At 43.9% G+C, this 24,364-nt stretch overlaps 1 protein-coding gene across 2 annotated transcripts in view; it reads right to left on the bottom strand.

The window, feature by feature from the left end:
- Positions 1-2,226: 2,226 nt before the first annotated feature.
- Positions 2,227-24,364, bottom strand: part of DUSP16 (dual specificity phosphatase 16) — a 55,985-nt gene continuing 33,847 nt past the window's right edge. For both annotated transcript variants that reach the window (XM_033148240.1, XM_033148239.1), the window contains exons 4-7: positions 10,093-10,256; positions 9,437-9,596; positions 5,473-5,596; positions 2,227-3,516 (exon numbers count right to left, since the gene is read on the bottom strand). In XM_033148240.1, the coding sequence (XP_033004131.1) occupies positions 2,334-3,516; positions 5,473-5,596; positions 9,437-9,596; positions 10,093-10,256 (1,631 nt within the window). In that variant the 3' untranslated portion in view covers positions 2,227-2,333. The remainder of the gene's footprint in view (positions 3,517-5,472; positions 5,597-9,436; positions 9,597-10,092; positions 10,257-24,364) is intronic.

The following is a 24,364-nucleotide window of genomic DNA, read 5'->3' as shown; positions in this document are numbered from 1 at the left end:
TCTTGACCATATTTTTGCTTTGGTCTTTTGTCCACTCATAGTTTAGATAAGGGAATCACATGGAATAGACAGATAGTATAGGACCAATTAACACTTCTTATACGTGGTCACAGTAACCCTGACATCCTAGCATGGTAGGCAGTTAACATTCCCATATTGCAGTTGAGGTGCTAATGGTAGGATGGAGGCAAGATTTGAACTGGGGGTGTCCTGGGTTAGTTTTCAACCACCAGCCTCCCCTGAGTAGTAGTATGTATATGGTTTCTTCTGATATAATCCATGTAATTCTTTGATCCAGTGTTCGATCCATCCATGTGGAAGCACAAACTAAACCCTCCTAGTAAGGTATACGATTGTGTCCTAATAAAGTTGAAATAAGATTACACAAAGTCTGATGTGCAACTGGGGTTGATACTACACACTTACTAGCAACTCAGCCTACCGGTAGTTGTGAAAGCTTATCAATGGAAAGTGAAATTGCTCTAATCAGTTTTGCTTTCAATTCCACCAGTTTCTCCAATATCCTCTTTGTTACAAGGACAGCAATGCACCACAGGCCCTTTGATCCTTCAGCAGAGACAGTTTGTACTTCGTTTTGAGCAAAAAAAAATCCTAGGTGTTATTTGGCAAAATACATTTGTGGCAGCATCAGCAGTGAATGGCATTCCTCAAAGGCTGCACTATGCATGGAAACAGTGATTGGTAAAACGAAGTGTCCATGTTCCCCTCTCAACTGGTGTCTTTTTTTTATCTCATAACCACTGAGCATTAACGCTTTTTGTACTCTCCCTTCAATTTCTGAATGAGCCAACTGCTAATGTAATCATACATTCTCTTACGAAACTAGAGTACACGACACAGAGTTAGGTAGAGTTTTAACCCCGTGGACCTAGAGTTGAAAATAAACATTTGCAGAGGGGAGAATGAAGAGCGCAGTCTCTTCTCCGAAGTAGAAAGCCCTTCTCTTTAAGAGGAGCAGCCTCCACTGAAAACAGTGCTAACAAACTTTATTGGAAAGCTGAAGGGCACCACCTAGTTGAATTTAGTTTTGAACAAAAAATAAAATAAAATACTCTACCCCTTTGTCTCTTTTTGCTCCACCTACAAAAAAGCTCAGTTTTGCCATCAGTTGTTCCTGCCGCAGGCAAATATTTTATGCAGTTTGGTCATTATTTGGTCACATTGAAAATCTATCCTTAAATCTTAACACACCTGTCTGCAATGGTATTTCTCTGCTGACCTGTTCAGTGCTTAAACCTAAACACCTGCTACCTGGATAATAGTTTTGATGAAGTTAGAAATTGGAGCATACTCAGCTGACTCAGAAATACAAGTGTTTCTTCTTCATCTTCATCACCGCCTTTCTAGAGAATGGTGATGTTTCTGGCTTGTATGACACAAGTCAGATACCTGCTCTCCCTCCCTTGGCTATATAGTGGCAAAAATTTTTTTTGGGGGGGGGTGCTAATTGGAGACTCTCTGTTCCAAAAATGGTGGCTACATCAGATGTTAGATTCTGACCTGATGCCTTAATTTTTCAATACACATCAGCTTCTCCCAATAGTGCACAAGCTGGAAATCAGATGCAGGCATGCTGGGTACCATAAACATTCAATGCCAGCCAAAGAATATTTGTATGGGGTAGACAACTTGAAATCTACCTGTCCTTTGAAAGAGCATCACTTGTCAATTAAAAGCCATCTATTTTTCAAATAGCATTACATGCTGACTGACAGACAGGTAGCTGGAAACACCTGTTGAAGTGTCTTATTTTAAGAATATGATTTAGCAATCTAACTGGGTATTCAAACTATCCAGACAAAATACATGCTAGTTTTCAGTCAAACTGCACTAGCATTGAGCAGTGTGAGTGTTGCATTCATTTTCCTCTCTTGAAACAAGCTAAGGCCTTCTAGGCTAAGCTGCATTGCTGAAGAAATGGGTGGATAGTACCAGGTGTGAGGTTCAGTTTAAATACAATACTTCAAATGAACCATAGGATTTGCTTAGTTTACAAAGGAGTATTTTTTAAAACACAGTAAGGTTGGACCATTTTTGGCATCTCACTGCCTTGGCTGTTAAGGGAAATAAAAACATTAGGAGTATCTACACCTCCTGTCTTAAGGGAGGGAAGCAGGGAAATAGCAGTTGCCCCTTGCATGTATTAACTTGTCATTTAGTTTCTCACTCGTGCACACACACAAACACACACACAAACCTATTCACTTCCTTCACATTGAAGCCACACAATTTGCATTCTTTTCAAATTTCAGATTTACAGGGAATTGTTTGACACAGAAGAAAGGGAGAAATGTAAATCTTGGAACAGAGCTTCAAGATACTTCAATAATCTCCATGCTGCCTGAGAAGCTAGACTGGCTGCCCACTTTCCCAAGTTCCTCCCGGGACCTGTTCTCGGACATAATACTTTCCCCAAATTCCATCTGGCAGCTCCTTCTCTTGAACTGCTTCTCAAAGGAGCTCTCCTCATGCCAGCTCCGCCGCGAGTCCCCCCTGTCTCCATGCTTCTCCCTCCTGCGAACGGCATAGGCTTGCTCACACCCCGTGGGCAGCTGGCTGCAGCTATAGGCAGAGTAGGCTGTGCTGCTTCCATATATAGCCGATGCAGAATAAAAGCGAGAAGTGTCCGTAGCAAAATACCAGCTGTTGGCCAAAGGTGTCGCGGAAGCCTGGGGAGCTAAGATGTCTGAGTGCCAGCCCTTCAGGCCCAGCCCAGCGGCAGACTTGGCCAAATGCTGCTGGCTGCTGGAAAGGCCAAAGAGGAAGTTAGTTTTATAGTTGTCTTCCATGCTGCCACTTCGATGCAGTGGGTACAAGAGTGACCTCTGGGTGGTGCTAGCGGTTCTCCCCAAGTGCTGCCATTTGCTGTGGCTGTCCAGCAGCCAGGTATTCTGGGACTTCTCTGGAAGCTTTGCCTCCTCTTTATCGGGGCTGCTTTCAGGAGTCTGTTCTGAAACCTCCTGAACAGGGGAGAACTGGCATAGTTTGGCTCCACCTTCCAAGGTGGAAGAATGCTTGTAATATTCCAGTGTGTCCTCCAAGGAGGGGTAGCCCTCTCCTGAAGCAGCAACACAGGTGCTGGTTGCCACACACGACACAGATTTTATATCCAAGGAAAACGACCGCTTTAGCCTGTTACTGTCTTCAACTTTGTCCGAGGATATGTTTAGTCCAATTATGCCTTGTACCAATGGGCTGTCCTCTGATGACAGCAAAGGGGAACCTGGCTGGTTTCCTGATTCCACTGGCTTTTGCTCCACAGTCTCCGAGGTAGATGTAGCACAGAGCGGGAAAGAGGAAAGGCTGCTGCTGCTGCTGTTCTGCCCGCTGTCCAGTCTCAGTCCATGATCACTGCTTTTTTCCAAATGCATAATCTTCAGTTTGCTAAGGGATCCAGATTGGCCACTTTGGTTCTTGATTTTCTTCTCAAAGTCTAGAAGCTGGCCAAGGAAGTTGAAGTTGGGAGAAATTGTTGGCCTCTTCTCTTTTACAAATCTAAACAGAAATATGTGGTTTTTTTTTAAAATGAGTCCAGCCAATCCATTAGCCTATGACACCACAGCTGAATTCTGCATGCAAGTCATGTGCTGAGGCTGACCAGAACCCATGTGTTGCATACTAGGCTATACCAAGGTAAGCTGCACACATTAAGCAAATTCACCTCCTGCTATCCAAAATTCTCCTGTTCCCTCAAGCAACCCTGCCCTTTTCCTTGACAGCCCCTATAACTGGAGCATCCTCCTTCCTTAAAGTTCCTCCTCCAATCCACCCTGCTCAGGACAATCAACTCATCTTTGGGAATGACCAGAAACTATTGCGAAACCCCAACCCTTTGACCAGTAGAACCTCATGTAAAAAGGTAAAGGACCCCTGGATGGTTACGTCCAGTCAAAGGTGGCTATGGGGTTGTGGTGCTCATCTCGCTTTGAGGCCGAGGGAGCCGGCATTTGTCCACAGACAGTTTTCAGGGTCATGTGGCCAGCATGACTAAACCGCTACTGGTACATGGAGGACCATGATGAGTGTCAGAGCGCATGGAAACAGCATTTACCTTTCCGCCGGAGCGGTACCTATTTATCTACTTGCACTTTGATATGCTTTCGAACTGCTAGGTTGGCAGGAGCTGGGACTGAGCAACAGGAGCTCACCCCATTGCAGGCATTCGAACCACCAACCTTCTGATCGGCAAGCCGAAGAGGCTCAGTGGTTTAGACCACAGTGACACCCGTGTCCCAGTAGAAACTCATGGCATTAGGTATTCCACCAGACTTGTACACTTTCCATGTAGAAGGATACGTTGGGCTAAATAAGGGCTAGAAACTTGCTTCTCTCAAAATAAAATGCTGAGATTCCTCAAACTGCTAAATTCTGTACCCATCTATCAGAATCCGGTTCTTTTTCTCTACTTGTGCAGTGCTGCAGCATACACCCAGGAGAAAGAAGTTTAACACAGAAGAGCATATTCACCACTATAGCAATAATTCATTCTTGAAGAGGAGAGCTGCTCCAGAAGTAGTTTCCTCTACATTTTCCACAGGATGGTGTTTTTGTTTTTTTAAAATGTTGATCATTTCAACAGGTATGTATACAGGTATGTGTGGTGATACTTCAGTTACCTTCGCCTTGTAGGTACACAAACAGTGTTGTGTGCACAGCATAGTCCCTTGAAAAGTAAGGTGGGCCTGCATTACAGTTATATAGAATAAGGTAAACGGGGTCTAAATGGCAAGACTGGGGAGACGGGACATGTGCCATATCTCCCAGACACTGGCAGAATTGCTGTGGAGTAAAGGGACCCCTGACCATTAGATCCAGTTGCGGATGACTCTGGGGTTGCGGCGCTCATCTCGCTTTGCTGGCCGAGGGAGCCGGCGTACAGCTTCCGGGTCATGTGGCTAGCATGACTAAGCCACTTCTGGCGAACCAGAGCAGCGCACGGAAACACCGTTTACCTTCCCGCCGGAGCAGTACCCATTAATCTACTTGCACTTTTTTTGGCGTGCTTTCAAACTGCTAGGTTGGCAGGAGCAGAGACCAAACAATGGGAGCTCACCCCATCATGGGGATTGAAACTGCCATCCTTCTGATTGGCAAGCCCTAGGCTGTGTGGTTTAGACCACAGCGCCACCCACGTGTTTATTGCACACTTACTGTTCCATTTACATGGAAAGCCCAATCAAATAAACGTTACTGAAGCCACACAGGGCCCATTGCGGACCAAGCGTCAACACACAATCCTGGGATTCACTTTCAAAAAGCAGCTGAGTCCAGGAGCTACGATTTAAGTTTCACACAATGCCTGGGAATAACACAAAATCAGGGATATTTAACGGCTGCTGGTCGTGCATGCCCTAATCACACAGAAACCATTGAAAGCAGCTGAGGCTATGAGAATATTTGAAGTCAGCCCTTTGTGTAGGTTTGCTCAAGAAAAGGACCCTTCTTCCTTACCTGTAAGCCTCATCTAATGACATATCCATTCTTTTCATTATATATGCAATAGCGATGGTGGCAGAGCGAGATATCCCAGCTAAACAGTGGACTAGGACACGGCCGTTTGAGGCTTTTGCCTTTTCTGTGGGAAAGGAAAGAAAGTGGAAACCACTCATTAGTGCTCTAAAGGATGCTGAAAACGAGAAAAATCTGTTTAATCGCCCAGGGATCCACAGGCAAAAGTAAAAATCAATAAATTGCAGCATACAGCCATTTTCAACTAGTTTTTTTAAAAAGCATCTCTCCCTGCTCTCATGGTGGCTTGCTTACACAACAGCCATAACCACTTGCAGTTTTATCCCAAAATGCTAAGCACCATCAACCATGACAAAAACTAAGAATGCAATGAATGCTAGTAATAATCCTTGGACCTGTTTAAGTAAATCAAGCTATAGAGATAAACTGGATGAAGGTCTTGCACCAAGCTGCTACCTCTTTTCACAATCCATTAACATACATATAATTCATGCCGAAATGCCTGCAGGGCTGACTTGTCTCCACCCACTCAGCCCCCATACTTAGATTGCCAACATGGAGGGGCAACTATGCACAGATGGTCCAATAAAATGTGATTGTTACCTGAAAAAAATTGAAGAAGTACATTGAGGGGAAATGAAGGTGGAGCAGTTAATGTCCATAACCACCAGCCATTGTTCACATGCACCAAGACTCATTAAGAATATGCACATTATCCTTCCATGAAGAGGAAATTGTGCACATTTTCCAGTCAATATATATAATCACCAACAGGCCTTGGGAGATGGGTATATATCAATGGAATTTGTACATTCTTCAGGCAATACATACAGTCTCCAGTAAGTGCACAGTCTCTAGAAAAATGCCTTTTCCGATTCCTTTTTGAGAAGCGTGCAATTTGTGCCCTCCCAGCTGATTCTGGCTCATTGCTTAATCTTACATGCCTCACTGATCAGCCAAGCAAGATGGGAAGATGGAGCAGACTCCAGATACAGATAAGTATTTTTAGGCAGTGCGTCAGAATCAATACCCGTGCATCCCAAGAGGCCTATCATGGTGCCATGATGGCTCTTGGTAATCACCTACCACTTAAGGCTCTGTAAAGGTAAAGGGTAAAGGGACCCCTGACCATTATTTCCAGTCGCGGACGACTCTGGGGTTGCGGTGCTCATCTTGCATTACTGGCCGAGGGAGCCGGCGTACAGCTTCCGGGTCATGTGGCCAGCATGACTAAGCCACTTCTGGCAAACCAGAGCAGCGCACGGAAACGGCGTTTACCTTCCCGCTGGAGCGGTACCTATTTATCTACTTGCACTTTGACATGCTTTTGAACTGCTAGGTGGGCAGGAGCAGGGACCAAGCAACAGGAGCTCACCCCATCGCAGGGATTCGAACCACCGACCTTCTGATCGGCAAGCCCTAGGCTCTGTGGTTTAATCCACAGCGCCACCCACGTCCCTTAAGGCTCTGTAGGTGGTATTAATTCATACAAAGTGGATGCTTGGTAGCTTTGCAAGATATGCAGAAGGATCAAAACAGGGAGGGAGTGAGAGAGAGTTGTGTGCCCCTTTTCTGCATTTCCAGGATACTGTGCAACAGGAGGAGTTTTGCTTCTCTCCTTTAAGTGAGGTAAGAGGTGTCCACTCCCACATTGCATGCTCACACATAGCCTAAGGAAAGAGGAAAGCAACTCACTTCACCTTTCTCCTATTTTCTTTACTTCTTACATAGCTTCTGAGCAAAGTTTAAGGTTTTATTACTGATTTATCAATCCCTAAACAACCTGCCCACCTAGCAGTTCAAAAGCATGTCAAAGTGCAAGTAGATAAATAGGTACCGCTCTGGCAGGAAGGTAAACAGCATCTCCGTGCGCTGCTCTGGTTGGTCAGAAGCGGCTTAGTCATGCTGGCCACATGACCTGAAAGCTGTACGCCGGCTCCCTCAGCCAGTAAAGAGAGATGCCCCCAAAGTCATCCACGACTGGACCTAACGGTCAGGGGTACCTTTACCTTTACCTTTACCTTTAAACAACCTGGGACCAGGTCACTTGAGAGAATGCCTTCTTGCATATGGACCTGCCCATTCAATAAAACCTTTGCATGAGGCTCTCCTGGTTGAGCTACAGTATGTGGTCGTCCATCCTGCAGCATCCACAAGATGAAGTTTGGTGCTGCCTACCTTGTGTCTTCCTATCAATAGGAAGTGAGCTCCAGCCAGCAGGTTTTCAACCTATACCAAAAACACCTTGATCATTGCTGCTGCCCACTGGATGTTGTGACACAGTAGTGTTATTTCAATACTGTTATTTCAGAGCTGTTTTAAAGTTTTACTTTGAACCACCTTGAAATTCTCTAAATAGAAAGTGATATAGAAATTTTTAAAAAACAAAAACAAACTGTGCTGGAAATGTGAAGAGATTGAGGGAACTTTCATACATATGGGCAGTGTAAATATGCCCAAAAATAACAGGAGATGGTCTGCAATGAGCTCAATTTTTTTTAATTAAAAAATACATTTCCAAAGAAAACAGAAGCCTTTCTATTAGCGATAATTGGTGATGAGATCCCCCCAAGACCATGTAATTTATTTATGTCACAGCAGTGGCCAGAATATGCTAAAAGTTGGAAGGAAGAAGAAATACCAACAAAAGAACAATGACTGTATTAATTGACAGAATATGCCAAACTTGCGAGCATGACAGCCAAAATAAGGAATGGAAAACAAATAAAGGGCAAATGGGAAACTTGGGGAGCACTTAAACAAAATTGATACTAAAACAAAACTACAAGTAGGGGTAATTCTCTGAACAACAGTTAAATACAAAGAAGCGACTAGAAAAGAAAAAGTAGGGCAGATTAAGATATGGATATTGTCAGGCAGCAGAGGAACCAACCCCCACGGCAGGTTGCCAGGAACAGATAAGACAAGGAAAAGTCTTTACCATCTGCTTTTATTCAGTATTTCCAGAGAGAGGCTTGTGAATGCAGCCTCTTGGAATAATGGCATTGTCCTGAGTAAATCTCCACTCCCCTTCTCTCCCACTTCCTCATTCGTCATCCCTTCTATGCTTCCGAGCCCTTTGCTCTCCTACTTTCAAGGCTCACCAGGTTCTGGGAGATGGTGGGTCTGGAAGGCTTTCTAGTAATAATGTGTCAGCCAGCTGCTCCGGCTCTGCCGCCTCCTCCTCCTCTCCCATTATTTCCCAACTTTCCCCTTCATCTTCCCCTGAGCTGTGACCTCCCTCAAACCCCTGTTGTAATTTTGAACTGTCTTCTTCTCTGGAAGGGCCAGGCTGGAGAGGCGGTCTCCAGCATTCCTCCTCTGCCTAGTAGCCTCTGACAGATATACAGCAATACTAGATCTATTACGAATGCCATGGAAGGCTAGGCTGGGAAGTCTATATGGAAAGAATATTTGATGGTAATGTATGATATGCAAATAGAAAAATGAGAATGGTATAAATAATAATAAAAATAAAAAGGAACACGTAAACTGCTCTAGGCCAACTAGATTTCACCCTGGGGTCCAACTCCAATGGCTACCACCAACCCTCCCTATTTATTTACATCCAGGACTCTCAAACATGATAATACATACATGTTCATATTGCCACTGGCTTCTTCACACCTGCACATGAATAATCAAATTTTAATTTTCAGTGGCAAGTGGACAATTGTGCAGGTAGTCATAGCCATTGGTGCTGTAGCAGATTCATGTGCCTCTGGGGCCCATCCTTCTGCAGGCCCACCTGAAAGCGAACTTCCTGTGCTTCATGCTGAAAGCATCCCACCCCCTCAGAAGTGTCAGCCATAGTGTGAGAAGAGAGAAGTCGTGCAAGCGGCGCAGAGTCAAGCAAACATGTTTCTGCTTGAAAAACATTTAGTGGAAGTAAATCATTTGGCATAGGTTTTCTTTTTTCTTTTTTAGAAGAGACACCATCTTTTACCTATAAAATCCACAGACTTGTCCAACCACGGAAAGATTTTCTCACAGAAGCTGTCATTCACAGGCACTCTTAAGAAGTGGGATTCCGGGATAAAGTCAGGCTTGGGGCAAGTATTACTGGCGTTCAGGACGTAGCCAATGTCGCTCTGCTGCATCAGCTCCTATTAAAGAAAGGAAGCCAAGGCCAGCTGTTACAAGTGTCACCACTTACAGAGCAATATAAGAAAGAGAATGTTAATTGAGAATATATTTGAGAGGACCCAAAACTATTCCCGGTTTTCACAAATATTTTTGGCAGTGTAAAACAAACAAACAAAACAAATTCCTTTTCAATTATTTTTCATGCAAATGTTCACCACACTGTTATCATCTCTTGGTGTCACTCTCATTTGATCAGTGGTATCACTTAGCTATATCTGACTGGCTACGTATCATTGTGTTGTCATACAGGTTAAATGCAAGTTCTTCTTAGAGAGAAAACTTTTTGGAATTGTGAAAAATTGCTGTTAAAATGTATTTTTTTAAATCAGAGTTGGTTAAGTGATAATATCACTGATTAAGTGAAATCAATTCAGCTTGACAGCAAAAGAAGTAAAGGTAAAGTAATGACTGTCCTTTGAGTCAATTATCAGTGCCATAACATTTCCCGGCACCCACCTTGTTGAGGACATCCCGCTGGCACCCAAGGTAAAGGTGAGGAAGAATCCGTGTTGGCCCAGTGTTGGAGACTGGTAAGCAGGGTTGAGAAATACAAGAAGGCACCAGAATAGATTTTCCTTCACAAAGGCCAGGGAAACAACTGGAAAATTCAGCAAATCCACCTGGAGGAAACAACAGCCCAAGTTTCAGTTTTAAGTGTAGGACGGTAGTGTGATGCACAATGAAGCATATTTTTTCTGTTTAAATCACCAGATTTAAATCACCAGAGAAGACATCAAGGTGAGTCAAACATGTACATTAAGTCACATGGTGGCTGAAATATTATTCATGCTTTTCAATTGAATCAGAACACACATTCAGCACCAATCATCAAGGATGTAAAATAAGGGCAGTAGATATATCAGGCGGTGTACCTGGCTTCCCCCTCCAACTAAACTTTGCTATACAGTTTGGAACCGTGGTTAGAAGAGTGTTTACAAACTAGAAGTTGTAGCCAATGCTAGTCCTACTCAGAGCAGACTCGTTGACATTAATGGACATGGCTAACTTAGAGGTTCATTATTTTCATGTTTCTACTCTGAGTATAACTTAGTTGGATACAACCTTATGGTTCAGGCTAACTATGGTTAGCTGAAGACCCAACTAGGTACTAACCATAGTTAATGAAACAAAAAGGGAGAACGGTAAGAGGCCAAAACTTGTGTCTTGACTTCAAAAGAGTAAACCATGGTTTAACATTACATCTGAACAGGGCCAATGATTGTCAGGCCAGGTCTGAAAACACAAAGGAGGAATATGCATGCAAAATGGGTGGAATGTGTAGGATGTTTGTTGGTCTGCTGATGAGGCAGCACTGAGCCACAGTCATAGCACAACACGTGTGCAGGAACTTCTGGCTCACAAAAATCTTCTGGTTTGTCTGCAGTGTAAGTAAGACACTGAATGCTGGTGAGTACAGGCAACTGGTTAGCATTTGCCAGATTACCGAGGCTACCTAGAGAGTTTGTGGCTAGGACAAAATCTGAACCTTTGGCTGCTGTGCTCCACCAGATCCCCAGACACACCCTCCTCACTTTTGTTGTTAAAACAGAAGAACATTTAAACAAGAAGACCATTCAAACAATCTGTACAAATTGATCTTCCTTCATAAATGGAAGGCTCTTTTGTCCAGCGGAGATTTCCGCCTGTGTGATTATCAGAGATCAAAGCAATCTCTGATAATTCCGCTTCCCCTGTACCTTCATGTTCCTTTTCACAATTTGCTCCTGAGGGTTGGTGGACCTTTCAGAATGGGGGTGGGGGTGGCGGGAAAAGGAACTATTACCAAAGGTGGCCTCTATCCCAGTTATGCTGGTGGAATGCTCCACTTTGGGGGGGGGGGACACGACACGGGACACACACCATTTCATTGAAAACAAAAAGAAGATATTGGTATCCATCACAGAACAAAAATAACTGCTAAAAATAACCTTTTGGCTCTGAATATAAAAACCTGGCCTTAACTCAAATAACTAAACTAGAACTATCAAGAATATCACGACTGTCTTCCTATGTAATGTTTCTAACCATATTATGTCCTCCTTGCATCTTCACACATTGAAAACAAGCAATTCTGTAACACAGAGAGAGAAAGAGAGAGAGAACACAGGATTGCATAGACACAGCCTCATTTCTTAACCTTTCCCCCTTCTGCCTATCTTGAAGTGACATTTATGGATTTAGCTAATTAAAGCCAATAAAAGTTACTATTTTTGTGTGGATTACACAAGTTTCTTTATTATTGTATATTTTATTTATACTACATAGACAAAAAAATCATAAACACCATTCCAAAACAGTGAATGAACTGATACAGGATATTTCTACTGCATGTTTCACCATTCACATAAATTATTTAGGATTACTTAGGAAATTTCCCTTAGCAAAGTATATGGATTTGCTGAGTCTTGTGACTATATATATATATATATAACAAAATGGTATATACCAAGAAGAAGAAGAAGAAGCTACACAGAGTCTGCAAACTGCTTAGAGGGTTTTAGTTTTGCTGCTTGGCTTACGTCCCCAGCCAGCAATAAGTTAGGGCTCATCCAAACATACCTTTCTAGGCGCATATCTGGAATTTCTGGGTCCGTGTGTGAGCGTTTTTGTTTTTTGCTCTGGCGCTTTCCCTGTGAAAACCTGTGTTGTACTGCTGAATCAGAGCAAATGGGAAACCCAATTGCCATTTGTTCTGATTTAGCAGTTAAGATCAGTTTTCCTGGGGAAAGAGGTGGAACAAAAAGAAGAAAACCGCTAGATAGGACGTGCCTAAAAACATGGTGCAGAAGGAAGCCTGGATGAGCCACTTTGTGATGGAGGGGCAGCCAGCAGCGGAGCTTCATGCTCTGGCACCAGGGGGTGGGGGTGGCGGAGAGCAGGCAGGGGCGCGGCTGGCACGTGTCCAGTTGGTACGGCGCACATCCCGTGGGCGTGGGGCGATGCCCGCAGGGGCGTGGCACCCAGCAGAGGGGGGAGCCGTGATGCACCCCACCGGGATTGCGCCGCAGGGGCTGGTGCGCTCCCCCCGCCCCCTCTTCCTCCACCATAGGAGCTATACAGCCAGCTCTGTTGCTGCACTTCTTCACACTGCACCGGCAGGACCAAATAGTTTATTCACACAGGTGGGCCCAGATTTTGCACTGGCATCCCCAGCTGCTTACTCCAGTGTAGGCAAAGGACAATGCAGAAACAAACAGTGGATCAGCATTGCCAATGGAGTGCCCTCAAAATGTTACTGGACTCCCCCTCAGTCACAGCCAGCATGACAAATGGTCAAGGAGGATGGAAGCTGCAGACCAGGGGTCAGCAAACTTTTTCAGCAGCGGGCCGGTCCACTGTCCCTCAGTCCTTGTGGGGGGCTGGACTATATTTGGGTGGGGGGGAAATGAATGAATTTCTATGCCCCACAAATAACCCAGAGATGCATTTTAAATAAAAGGACACATTCTGCTCATGTAAAAACACGCTGATTCCTGGACCATCCGCGGGCTGGATTGAGAAGGCGATTGGGCTGGATCTGGCCCCCAGGCCTTAGTTTGCTTACCCATGCTGTAGACCAACAACATCTGGAGGGTATTACGTTGTCTGTCCTTGCAGCAGGGAAAGGACAGGGGGAAAGGCCAATTTTGTTTTAGATGTATTATTTTCCAGCTTGGAAACACACACACACACACACACACACACACACACACACACACACACAGAGTAACAAATTAATAAGGCTATTATGCTATGCTGTCTGCTTGGAACACCACCCTTTTGCAAATTAACAGATGCAATTGTATGGCTAAATTTGGGATTATTTAACAGAGTGAGAATATCCTTGGTTCCCTTTGTTAGCTTGTATAACAGAGAGGATTTACATCTATGGAAAGTCTGGGTGTCAGTTAAAAGACAATTCAGCTGTTTTATTTAGTTGGTGGTTTCTGGGTATTTCCCCACATTAATGCATCGTGCAACTTTTCCAGTGCTGGCTTGTTCAGTTTATTACTTGTGGCTGCAATTCTCAGATAGGAGTTTCTATGAAACCAACTTAAGGCGCCCAAAGCTGCTTGTGGTTGAGAAAACCCAAATTGCTTTTGTTTTCCAGTAACCAAATACCTCCCAGATCTTTGCATGCAAAAAGCAGGCTCTCTCCCACTTCCAGTTGCAGAAGCTTGCCAAGATCAAGTATCATATTTAATTATCAGGATGCAACAAGTGGGCATGAAAATATGGTGGTTGGAAACCCTCTCTGTGATCAAAGCACAATGGAGTTTCCTCAAATTCTGCATACATGTTTGTTATTGTTATTATTCCAAAGGTATGATCACTTTTGTTAGGGAATTCTCTGCACTGAAGAAGCGACAATTACATGCCACAGACACACATGCAAACTCTTCTGTCCTAGCTAAGAAACAGCAAGAAGAAAGAAGAGAATTAAGAATTAAACACATTGCAGATGTTTCACATTTCCCTGCTTTTGTTCTTTTTCTTTGGTAGCACTCAATTGACTTTAAGAAAGTCATATATGTTTTATGCTAATCCGTAATAGTGCAGCTAGAAGATCTTGATTTTTCTAATCAAATAATGTATTAAAATGGAACTCAGTTTTGTATAGGTTCCATCCTAATATACTTTGGATGGGGGTGGGGAACCTTACTGAAGCTCTCGGCACCCCTAGCATTTAAGTTTCTTTTAATTTGACTTTAGCACACTAACAGCTTGTTATGTGAAAGTTACCAACAGCTGCAACAGTAATGTAACATTATGATTAGGCCTGATGGTTACAATACCACACGAAGCTCCACCCGTACAATTAGAGATTGTGGTGGAACACCAATGCTGACAAACTTAAGTTATGAGACTTGAGCTAAGCTTTGGTGAAGGTTTCTTTCTATCCAAAAGCACCAGGAGGGTTCATATTTTAGCTGTTTTGATGGGATTTTACCACTTTATAAACTTTCAATGTTTATGATAAAAGCATGCACATCATAACAGAATAAAGTCCACAGCAGAACAAATAAAGTTGCAAAGCATCCAGTTCTTATAAGCACTAACAACTCTGCAAGCAGCAGTCGATAAAGGCATAGTAAACTGGATTGAAATAAAATCATGTTTACCCTGGTGCCTAAAAGTGGCACTCAAACACACAGATCTAAGGGAGGGCATTCTAATGAAGTTCTACTCTGAAGCAAGTAATGGGTCTTATACATGTTTTATGCTAATCCGTAATTGTATTAAGGCAGGTACTCCATACACCAGAGACCCTATACGCAATACTCGTTAGTAAATAAAAACAATACTGAAACATGTAACATGAATAAAATTTTACTTCTCTCGTCAGACAGAAACCATGGCAATGTTAAGATTTTAATTCTAAGATAGAATGACAGTTGGAAGGGGCCTTAAAGTTAATCTCAGGCAACTCCATGTCAATACAAGAATCCAACTGACAGGGACTTCCGACTTCCTGCTGTGGGAAATGGCTGCCTCCCACACGAGCAGACCCCAGCCGTGCCAGTAATTCAGGGTTGGTATGGGGGTAATTAGCCTGGCAGACTCCCCAGCGTGGGGGAGGGCTGTCTCATAGACCCGCAGATCATCCGTGATCTGCTCACATCAAGGTGCAAGCGGCAGGGACGCTGGGTCTAAGAGCATGGCATGGCTGGCACTCTCCAGAGATACTCCTACATGCAGGAGACACCTGTTTTTATAAAATAAAAAGATTTGAGGGGAAAACAGGCATGCTCCAGATTGAGGAGAAAAAAGGAAAAAACTGCCAAATTATACAGTCGTTGGATGCTGAATTTTGGACATCAAAGGGACTCTTCATCTTGAAACGTGGATTAAGGAGGTGAGTGACCGCTATCTTTCCTTACTTGTTATATTACATCACGATTTGGCGAAGCTCATCCAGAAAGAATTTAATTACTTAAATGAAACACAAGAGGTGAAAATTTTAATTGAATGTACGCTGCACAGGCCTCAATGGACTCTAATTAGAATCAGAGCTGGCAAAATAAGATCAGATATGGCAGCTGGGACTGAAGACGGAAACGAAATGGCGATCATTATTGCACAGTCACAAAAAAGGGAATTCTTAAGGGAAAGAGCTCCTTTGGACTTTGGGTGAGCTTTGTTCTAAAATACATCTGCTTGTATTGATTATTTTTATACATGATTGTGGACAGAAGGACGGAGAGCGCTGGATCCCTGCCAGCTCTTTCAGGGCCTGGAGGAGCTTGCAGGAGGTCCTTTTGCTCTTGGAGGAATTTAAATAATTTCCACATAATATACAGCCGGGATGCATGCCGCACACTACAGCATTATATACAGACATATATGGATAGCAGCTCATTAAGAGACACCAGAGAGAACTTGTTGACTTGCCATTTATAAACTCTATTTTTGGAATGAAGCCTGGTTCCTTTAATGAGAACTTGACGAACAAAGGAGAGATAAGAGGACTGAATACCAAAATAATAGGACAGATAATAAGATGATGGGGGGATGCCTCCTGTGTGTTAAACATATAAAAACTTTGCTATAGAAGATGTGAGCCGCAAAAACAACGACTGATCAGATTGAGAATAAGGATGGATAATATTAAGTTTGAATTTGAAAAATAGCCAAAAATGAAGAGATATGAATGAGGATGATTATCTCTAGACACCTGGAACATGGAAAGTCTCTAATTTTTAATTTTTAATTGGAATATATAATTTGTGTATTGCTATTATTGTAATTTGGATTGATTTGATTTGATTGGTCAAATCATTAATTGGAAGATAGTAATTGAAAATGAGTAAATTTTTAACAAACAAAAAAAGAATCCAACTGATAGACGTTTTTAAAGGAGGAAGCTGCCTAACAAAGGACAGTTGTTATTATTATTATTACTAGGACTGTCAATGTACACACAAAACACACCTGATCTGATTTAAGACCTGATTCAGCCGGGGCAATCTGGAGCAGACTCCCTAATCCAAGTCACAATCCAGAAAAACCAATCAATTGGAAATCTCATTGACTTGCATTGACTGTAAGGAAGGATAGGAAATGACTGGCTGCAACATTAGAACTTAACAGAAGTAAGGCAGTGTATAAATGTAATGTAATAAAATAATAAAGTTCTACTAGTTGCTGACTAGGGCTACACACAGCATGGCACATGCAACCTTGTGTGTTTGTGTAACCTCACTGTAAAAAAAAAGTTTAAATGTTGTGATCAAAATAATGTGACCTGTATGCATTATTATGCAAAACAATCAAATTTACATAGCCCCTCTTTTTCTTTTGCAGAATTCTTTCTGGTTCTGCTAACAACGAAATATAAAGGGAACTGAAGCCCCACCCCGCAAACACTGGAAATTGAGTTCATCAACCTCAATCAGTAGCTTCTGAGATTTCAGAAAGTGATGGGCATGCACTTGCAGTCTTAAGGACTAGGATCTTTTATAAAGTGAGCGGGGAATCAAAGTTAAAATGTTCAGGAACCTATAATCATCATGCACACACATACAGTAAAAGCCTCCCTCAAAAGTCTTAACATGAGACTGAAGCATTTATGGAATATTAGTATGAGATTTACGGCTTGCACGCGAATAAGGGAAAGCATGCTAAAATTAGTATATAGATGGCACTTAACACCTGAAAAAATGGCCAAACTATATAAATTAAAGTCAGATAAGTGTTGGAAGTGCCAGGAGAAAGTTGGTAATTACTTTCACTGTTGGTGGACCTGTGTCAAAATTAAAAAGTATTGGAATATGGTATATGAAAAAATGAAAAAGATGTTAAAAATCACCTTTAAAAAAACACCAGAGACAATGTTATTGAGTTTGGTACAGGAGGAAATACAAGAAGATAGAAGAAATGTTTTCCTATATTCGTGTGCAGCTGCTAGAATGTTATTAGCCCAATATTGGAAAGGGGAAGAGGTTCCAACGATACAGGAGTGTCACCTAAAATTAGTAGAGTTCATGAACTTGGCAAAAATGACAGCAGCAATTAGAAATATTTCGAAACAAAAAATTATAGGAGAATGGAAATATGTGGAGGAATATTTGAAGAAAGAAGGAGTAGAAACAAAATTTGTGATCTGCTTGGAATGACTGACATACAGGGAAAGGTAATTATGGATAACGAGGGATAAGTATATTTTGTAACAAACTTGATTTATTAAATAAAGCATAGACAAGAACTTTAGTAGGAGACACGAAGAAGAACTTTAGGAAGTCATTTTAACTTTTTTTTCTTTTTTTCCTCTGTCTTTTTTTGAGTTTTATTTTTACTTGATTGTGTAATTGTAATGATGTGGTTGTGTAATTGTCTTTTGTAATTGTGTAGACTGTGTTTGTATTATCATTTGTATTATCTTAAAGAAATTTCAATAAAAACTTGTTTTAAAAATTGAAAGGGGAAAAAAGAGACTGAAGCATTCATTCATTTATGGTCGATCACATTTCTTACCCGCCCTTCCCCATAAGGTGACAGCAGCAAAATACACAAGTTTGCATAGCAAGGGTGGGCAGCCATGTGGGGCAAAGGAAAATACTTCACATGTTGCCATGGTAAGGCCTGGTGACTGGTAGATAGGAAGCCCCACCCACTTGTCAGAGTGGCCGGCAGGGGTTGGGAAAGGGCAGGATCCATTTCCCTATCTCTGCATTCATTAACCCCCCTGAAGTTACAGTCAAACCTTGGTCTCTGAACACCTCTGTTTTGGCTCTCGAACACTGAAAACCCAGAAGTAAATACTTTGGTTTTCAAAGGTTTTTCAGAAGCCGAACATCTGATGCAGCTTCCGCTTGAGTGCAGGAAGCTCCTGCAACCAATCGGAAGCTGCACCTCAGTTGTCGAACATTTCGGAAGCCGTTCAACAACCCAGGTTTGACTGTACCGCACTGTAGCCTAAGATTTTTAACACCAAATATAGGACCTCCTTTCCTCCCGCAAAAACATACCCCACAGCTAAGAAAACCCCTGACATTTCCTGACTTAAGCTTTCCTATGAACTTGTAGTGTTTCCACTTTGTTTAAATGAACTGCAGATTTTACACAGATCATTACAACTCATGCATTCCTGTTCAGCTCAACAGTGATGCGTGCCATTTTCCATTACATAAGCTGTTCATGCAACAGAGCCCTGCTAAAAACAACACTATAGCAATATATAACATGGATAAAGATTTATCTCTCTCAACTGGACAACCTTTGCAGGTAAGTGGACTTCTGCTGGACATTTCTTCAGTCACAATAAGCAATATCAATCTTAGTTTCTTCATCTGATGTGAAAGTTTTAAATAAAAAAACCTCTGCTTTTCTGTGCCATCTCATCTCAGGAGTTCTCACAAGGAGTTAACATAGCACCAAGTCAAAGAAGTGCATAAACTTGCTCTTAAGTGCTGCAATTTTGGTCTTTCCAAAACAAAATAAACAGTTCACAGGAGTTTCTAGTCCTCAAAAGTACAACTGCCAACATTTTATGATGAGTCTCTACAAATGTTTTCTTTCTGGGATTGGCCCTGAAGAGGTGAAGAGTGGTCCTCAACATCTTATGTTTTTGTAATTTTTGCCAATTATGAATGATTTTCCACATAGAAAGAAAATCTAGATTCATTGTAAAAAGAAAAGAAAAAGGCGCAAGCTTGTATTTTCATGCTAACAAAGTAGTGTAGATGCTGTAGGAAATCATGTTTATCTTAGGAGCACAATCTTATTCTCAAGAGGGTTCTGCTTTTAGGGTGCCTGCGCATCACTATGCCTACCATCCCCTGTGAATTGGAAGGCAAAGCCTGAACTGGGGAGCCCGGTATGCTCATGGAGTTTCCCCACATGTTCTAGACCCCCAATTTTGCAGGATTATAATCAAGTCAAAAGCCTTCCTCAGCAGAGCAGGTTCTCCACTTCAGACTTTGCCCTCCAATTCATGGAGGGTAATAGGCATAGTGAAGCTCGGGTGGGGGGAACTTAGGAAGCACGTCGCCACTTGCCCTGCCCATGACAACATTTACACACAAGCAACACCTGAATGTGGGACGCGGGTGGCACTGTGATCTAAACTACTGAGCCTAGGGCTTGTCGATCAGAAGGTCGGCGGTTCAAATCCCCACGACGGGGTGAGCTCCCGTTGCTCGGTCCCGGCTCCTGCCACCCTAGCAGTTCTAAAGCACGTCAAAGTGCAAGTAGATAAATACCAGTAGGTACTGCTCCAGCGGAAAGGTAAACGGCATTTCCGTGTGCTGCTCTGGTTCGCCAGAAGCGGCTTAGTCAGTGGCGTAGCAAGGGAGGGGCGATGGGGGTGGGACGCCCCGTGTTCCAGGGGAGGGGGGGGTTGACATACACAGTGCATCCGAGTCGGTGCCGCTGCTCCCGCGGCGACCGAGCGAGTAGTGGCCCGCAAGGCCACCCCATCCGTAAAGCAGCATGGACAGGGCAGCCCCACGACCCGCCGCCCGCTCGGTAGGTCACCCGGTCGCCGTGGAAGCAGCAGCGCTGGGCTGGATGGACTGCACATGCGCGGCATTTCCGCGCATGCACAGCCTGTCCGACGTGCATCGCGATGTCGCGACACCCCGCCCCCAGGGGGGTGCCTCTGCACACTGCCCTGGGATGCCAATAATAGGCTTCCTACGCCCATGGGCTTAGTCATGCTGGCCACATGACCTGGAAGCTGTACGGCGGCTCCCTCAGCCTATAGAGCGAGATTAGCACCGAAACCCCAGAGTCATCCACGACTGGACCTAACAGTCAGGGGTCTCTTTACCTTTACCTTTAACACCTGAATAGGGCTTTTTATAATAAATAAATAAATAAATAAATAAATTTTCATTTCTACCCCCACCCTCCCCGGCCAGAACCAGGCTCAGTGTGGCTAACACCAATAAAATTACAATAAAACAAGAAAGAAGAAACAATTAATTAAAATATGGGTTAAAATACAATTTAAAATTTAAAATGCAGCCTCATTTTAGTAGTAGCCCATAAATCAAAACCATAAGGGGAGGGAAACATAAGGGTCAGAGTGAGTACAACCCAAAGGCCAGGCAGAACAGCTCCGTCGTGTAGGCCCCGCGGAAAGATGTCAAATCCCGCAAGGCCCTGGTCTCTTGTGACAGAGTGTTCCACCAGGCCCTGGCCCTAGTTGAGACCAATCTAACCACCTTGTGGCTCGGGACCTCCAAAGCGTTATTTGTGGGCCTTAAGGTCCTCTGTGGGGCATACCAGGAGGGTTACTATGCCTCAAGTTGTGACCTGAACTTACAGGAGCTTAGCCTCAAATCTCAGGGTGTGCAGACTAGGACAACAGGATATTTTCTACTTTACTTGCATGGCTCAGATCCCATATTCTTCAGTCTCTATCCTGATGTCAGGGCGACAACAAGTTGGTGTGCTGCAGCGCAGCAGTCAGGACGAGATAAGCCAAGGTCAACAGTCCAGGTCAGAAGCCAGCCGAAGTCAGGTAACAGTATTGGGGTCAAGAGAAGCCGAAGTCAGAAACAGTCCAAGTCAGAACAAGCCAAGTCAGTCAGATACGAACCAGGAACACAGGAACAAGACGAGTACAGCAACCACGCGCCCAACACAATTGTTGCAGACGCAATGGAATAGGGGAGTAGCTTTCTTAAGTAGTCGGCTCACTCCCACGCTTCCTATGAGCTACAGCTGTCTCTAATTGCCGCCTTCGCTTCTCAGCTCGGCGTTCTACAGCTGAGAAGGGAGGAGGAGAGGGGATCGGCTGATTCCGCTCTGGACTGGGACCTGCTCCTGCCCCCACTTCTTCCTCTCGCTCTTGTCTTTCCTCCTCCTCTCTATCAGATTCCTCCTCTTCTGAGGAATGCCGCCACCAGTCTTCCCCAGGTACGAATTCCTCAGATTCCTCTGTGGGTGCTGCCTTGTCAGGGGGGGCTTGCCACCACTCCTCCTCATCTGACTCGACCCTGACACCTGAGCCACCAGAAACAGCCAGTCTTTGCCACTTGATGCAACAGTTGCACCCAGGGCAACATACTACGCCAGCAGATCACAGCTCCAATTAACTTCATGCTCTTCCCCACCTGCCCTTTCAGATCTCAGGGTCTGGGTTTTTGCAGCTTTGGCAACCCTGTAGCTTTGGTTAAACCTTGTGATTTGGTAACACTAACAAAAGTGTCAAGTTATCTCATAAGCGACCAGTGCCTAAATAGTGTGCCGCATCACCATCTAGGATCAGGCTGCAGGCTCAGAGTGGCCTTGAACTGGTGACCTGAAAGATGTCAGGCTTTCACTGAACTTAAATTGCACCTGCAAACAAGACTTTAAAGGTGTGCTGTCAGGCAAGGGGTTTTGCAGCTGCCAATGATCAGCTGATCCATCAATGCCCACAAAGGCTGGGTGGTGGTGCTGGCAAATTTTGCTTTGTTGCATTTGGATACACAGGCAGAGGCATCTTGCCACCCCATTCACGTGGCCGCAGAAAATGCCGCCCAGGAGCTGAACAAGGGGTATCCCCTCTGGGCATGTGCCCTTGTTGGGGCCAGCCTGACCATCCCCCAGGTACATAAGAGCCAGTTCATCAACTCATGGAATAAGCAGAGTAGCTCCTGCAGATGATCTTACAGACAAGATGGGATTTCTCTGCCTCTCACCTGGCCTGCAATCTAAAAGAAAATGTATTGGGAAGTAGGAGGAAGTAAACGCTGTTAAGTTGCAAGTTTTTCTAATGACCTTCTGGGGTGGAATCAGTTCAAGGAGAGGGAAGCACCAGAAGTTGCTGGTCTTTCAGCTGTGCTGATGGAGCATCCTTTTGTCAGTTTTCTCCCCTCCTGATGGGATGTTCACTGTCAGATGAAGGCTAGGCTAGGCCTATCCTTCCTGAAATGCTTGTTTTCTCTGTGCAGGATTTTTCAGTATTGTTGTTGTTGCTATCCACGTACTCCTCACACATGCCTGTCTAAGAACGAAGCCCAGCTTTATGAGACAGAAGTTAGAATGTCTCCACAAGGCAGGGGCGGAGGAAGGGGGGTGCAGTAGGTGCGGGCCACCCCAGGTGCCACCACTTAGGGGGGTGGGAAAATGCCAGGAAGCACTCGCCGCAGTGTGCTCGAGCCATGCATCTCTTCAGTAGCTTTGCAGTAGCTTTGTCACGCACAGGTCCGCCCACTGCCCAAACGGTCCGCCCGCTGCCTCCCCCCCCCCCAGCTGTAGGGCGGCTAAGTGGGAGGAGGCAGGCAGACTCCGGAGGCCCCACGGTGCGCCCCGCCCCTGGGTGCGCTGCTCCAGATGCCCGAGCGGCTTCCTCTGCTGCTGCCACAAGGCTCTGTCTAAGGGCTCCTCCTGATGACCTGTTTTTCAGCAGTCATCCTGGTTTGCTTGCGCAAAGCTTACATATGACAATGACCTGCATTCACCCTGATTTGCTTGTGGGATGTCTTCCATTAGCCATTCATTCACCCACACGCTCTAGTGCATTTCCCCCATTACTCTTCCTGCAGAAGAAGAATACATGGTTTTTTGTTTTTTAAAACAGGAACTTGTTATTCATACTTTTGCTTGCCCTGTATCTTGACACTATTTGTGTACGGATTAATTTCCCCTTGCACCGCTCCACTGCTGCACAACATGATCACAAAACAGGTCAAGCAAAAGTATGGACAAACTCAGAGTAGAGATGGGAAGGCCAGGGGGGGGGAATTATGGAAAAATTGAAAAAAAAAATAGTTTGATGAATGAATGAATGTACTTTATTCGGTCACAGACCAGCATAAAACAAGATATTTGCATTTATAAAAAACAATGTAAAAACAATGTAAAAAATATAAACCATGTCCTTAAAATCATTGATTAAACATAGATATAACTAATAAAATTTAGACTCGGGTATCAGTTCTATGAGATAGGCTACTAAAATATAGATCCAACAATATTTTAGGCCACTATTTAAAGTTGATTTACATCACAGACCATCTTTCGACGTATATCTATCAAGGCTGCACAGAATCTGGCGACAGCGTAAGTGATTTCTGGGCTTTCATCCTGTAATAGCAATGAGATATTATGTTGTTCTGAAAGCCCAGGAGACTTATCTAAAATGGGTTGGATAAACCTTGCTCGGACGTCCGTATAATACTTGCAGTAGAAGAAGACATGTTCTAATGTTTCCTGCTGCCCCGCACCACAAGGGCATTTCCTTTCTTCATGGGGTATCTTCTCATACCGGCCTTCTTGCATTGCTGAAGGTAATGCCCGACATCGGGCCAAAGTGAATGCCCTTCGCTGCTTTGGAATTTCAAGATTAGCTACATATGGCATTTGGGTGGTCAAATATTGTCTATTTTCACTAATCAGAAATCTTGGGGAGCTGGCCAAGTCAACTTGTCTTTGAGTGTCTACCACTCGCTGTTTAATAGTGTTTCTTGCTCCTTCATACCCCATGGCAAGCAGGGTTTGTGGATTAAATCCCAGGGTTGCTATTATTTTTCCCACTGCTCCTTTCCATGTTGTTTGGAAGTCATCTTTGATGGTCAATGGAGCCAGGCCACTTGGGAAGAAGACTAGTCTCAGCCAGTAATTTAAAATGGCCAGCCACACTCTTGCCTCGATTCTTAGAACTCCAGTCTCGAGGCGTATGGTGGCATTGGAGACATATCTGGGTACTTGTAAAGCAGATCTTAGGAATTTGGATTGCACCACCTCTAAAGGGGCATAGTTGGTAAATGGGCCTAATTGAGCACCATATAGCAATTGTGCAATTGACTTGGCCTCA

The sequence above is a fragment of the Lacerta agilis genome, chromosome 5 (genome assembly GCF_009819535.1).
Source record: "Lacerta agilis isolate rLacAgi1 chromosome 5, rLacAgi1.pri, whole genome shotgun sequence".
Classification (NCBI taxonomy): Eukaryota; Metazoa; Chordata; class Lepidosauria; order Squamata; family Lacertidae; genus Lacerta; species Lacerta agilis.
This window is presented reverse-complemented; position numbering and strand designations above follow the sequence as displayed.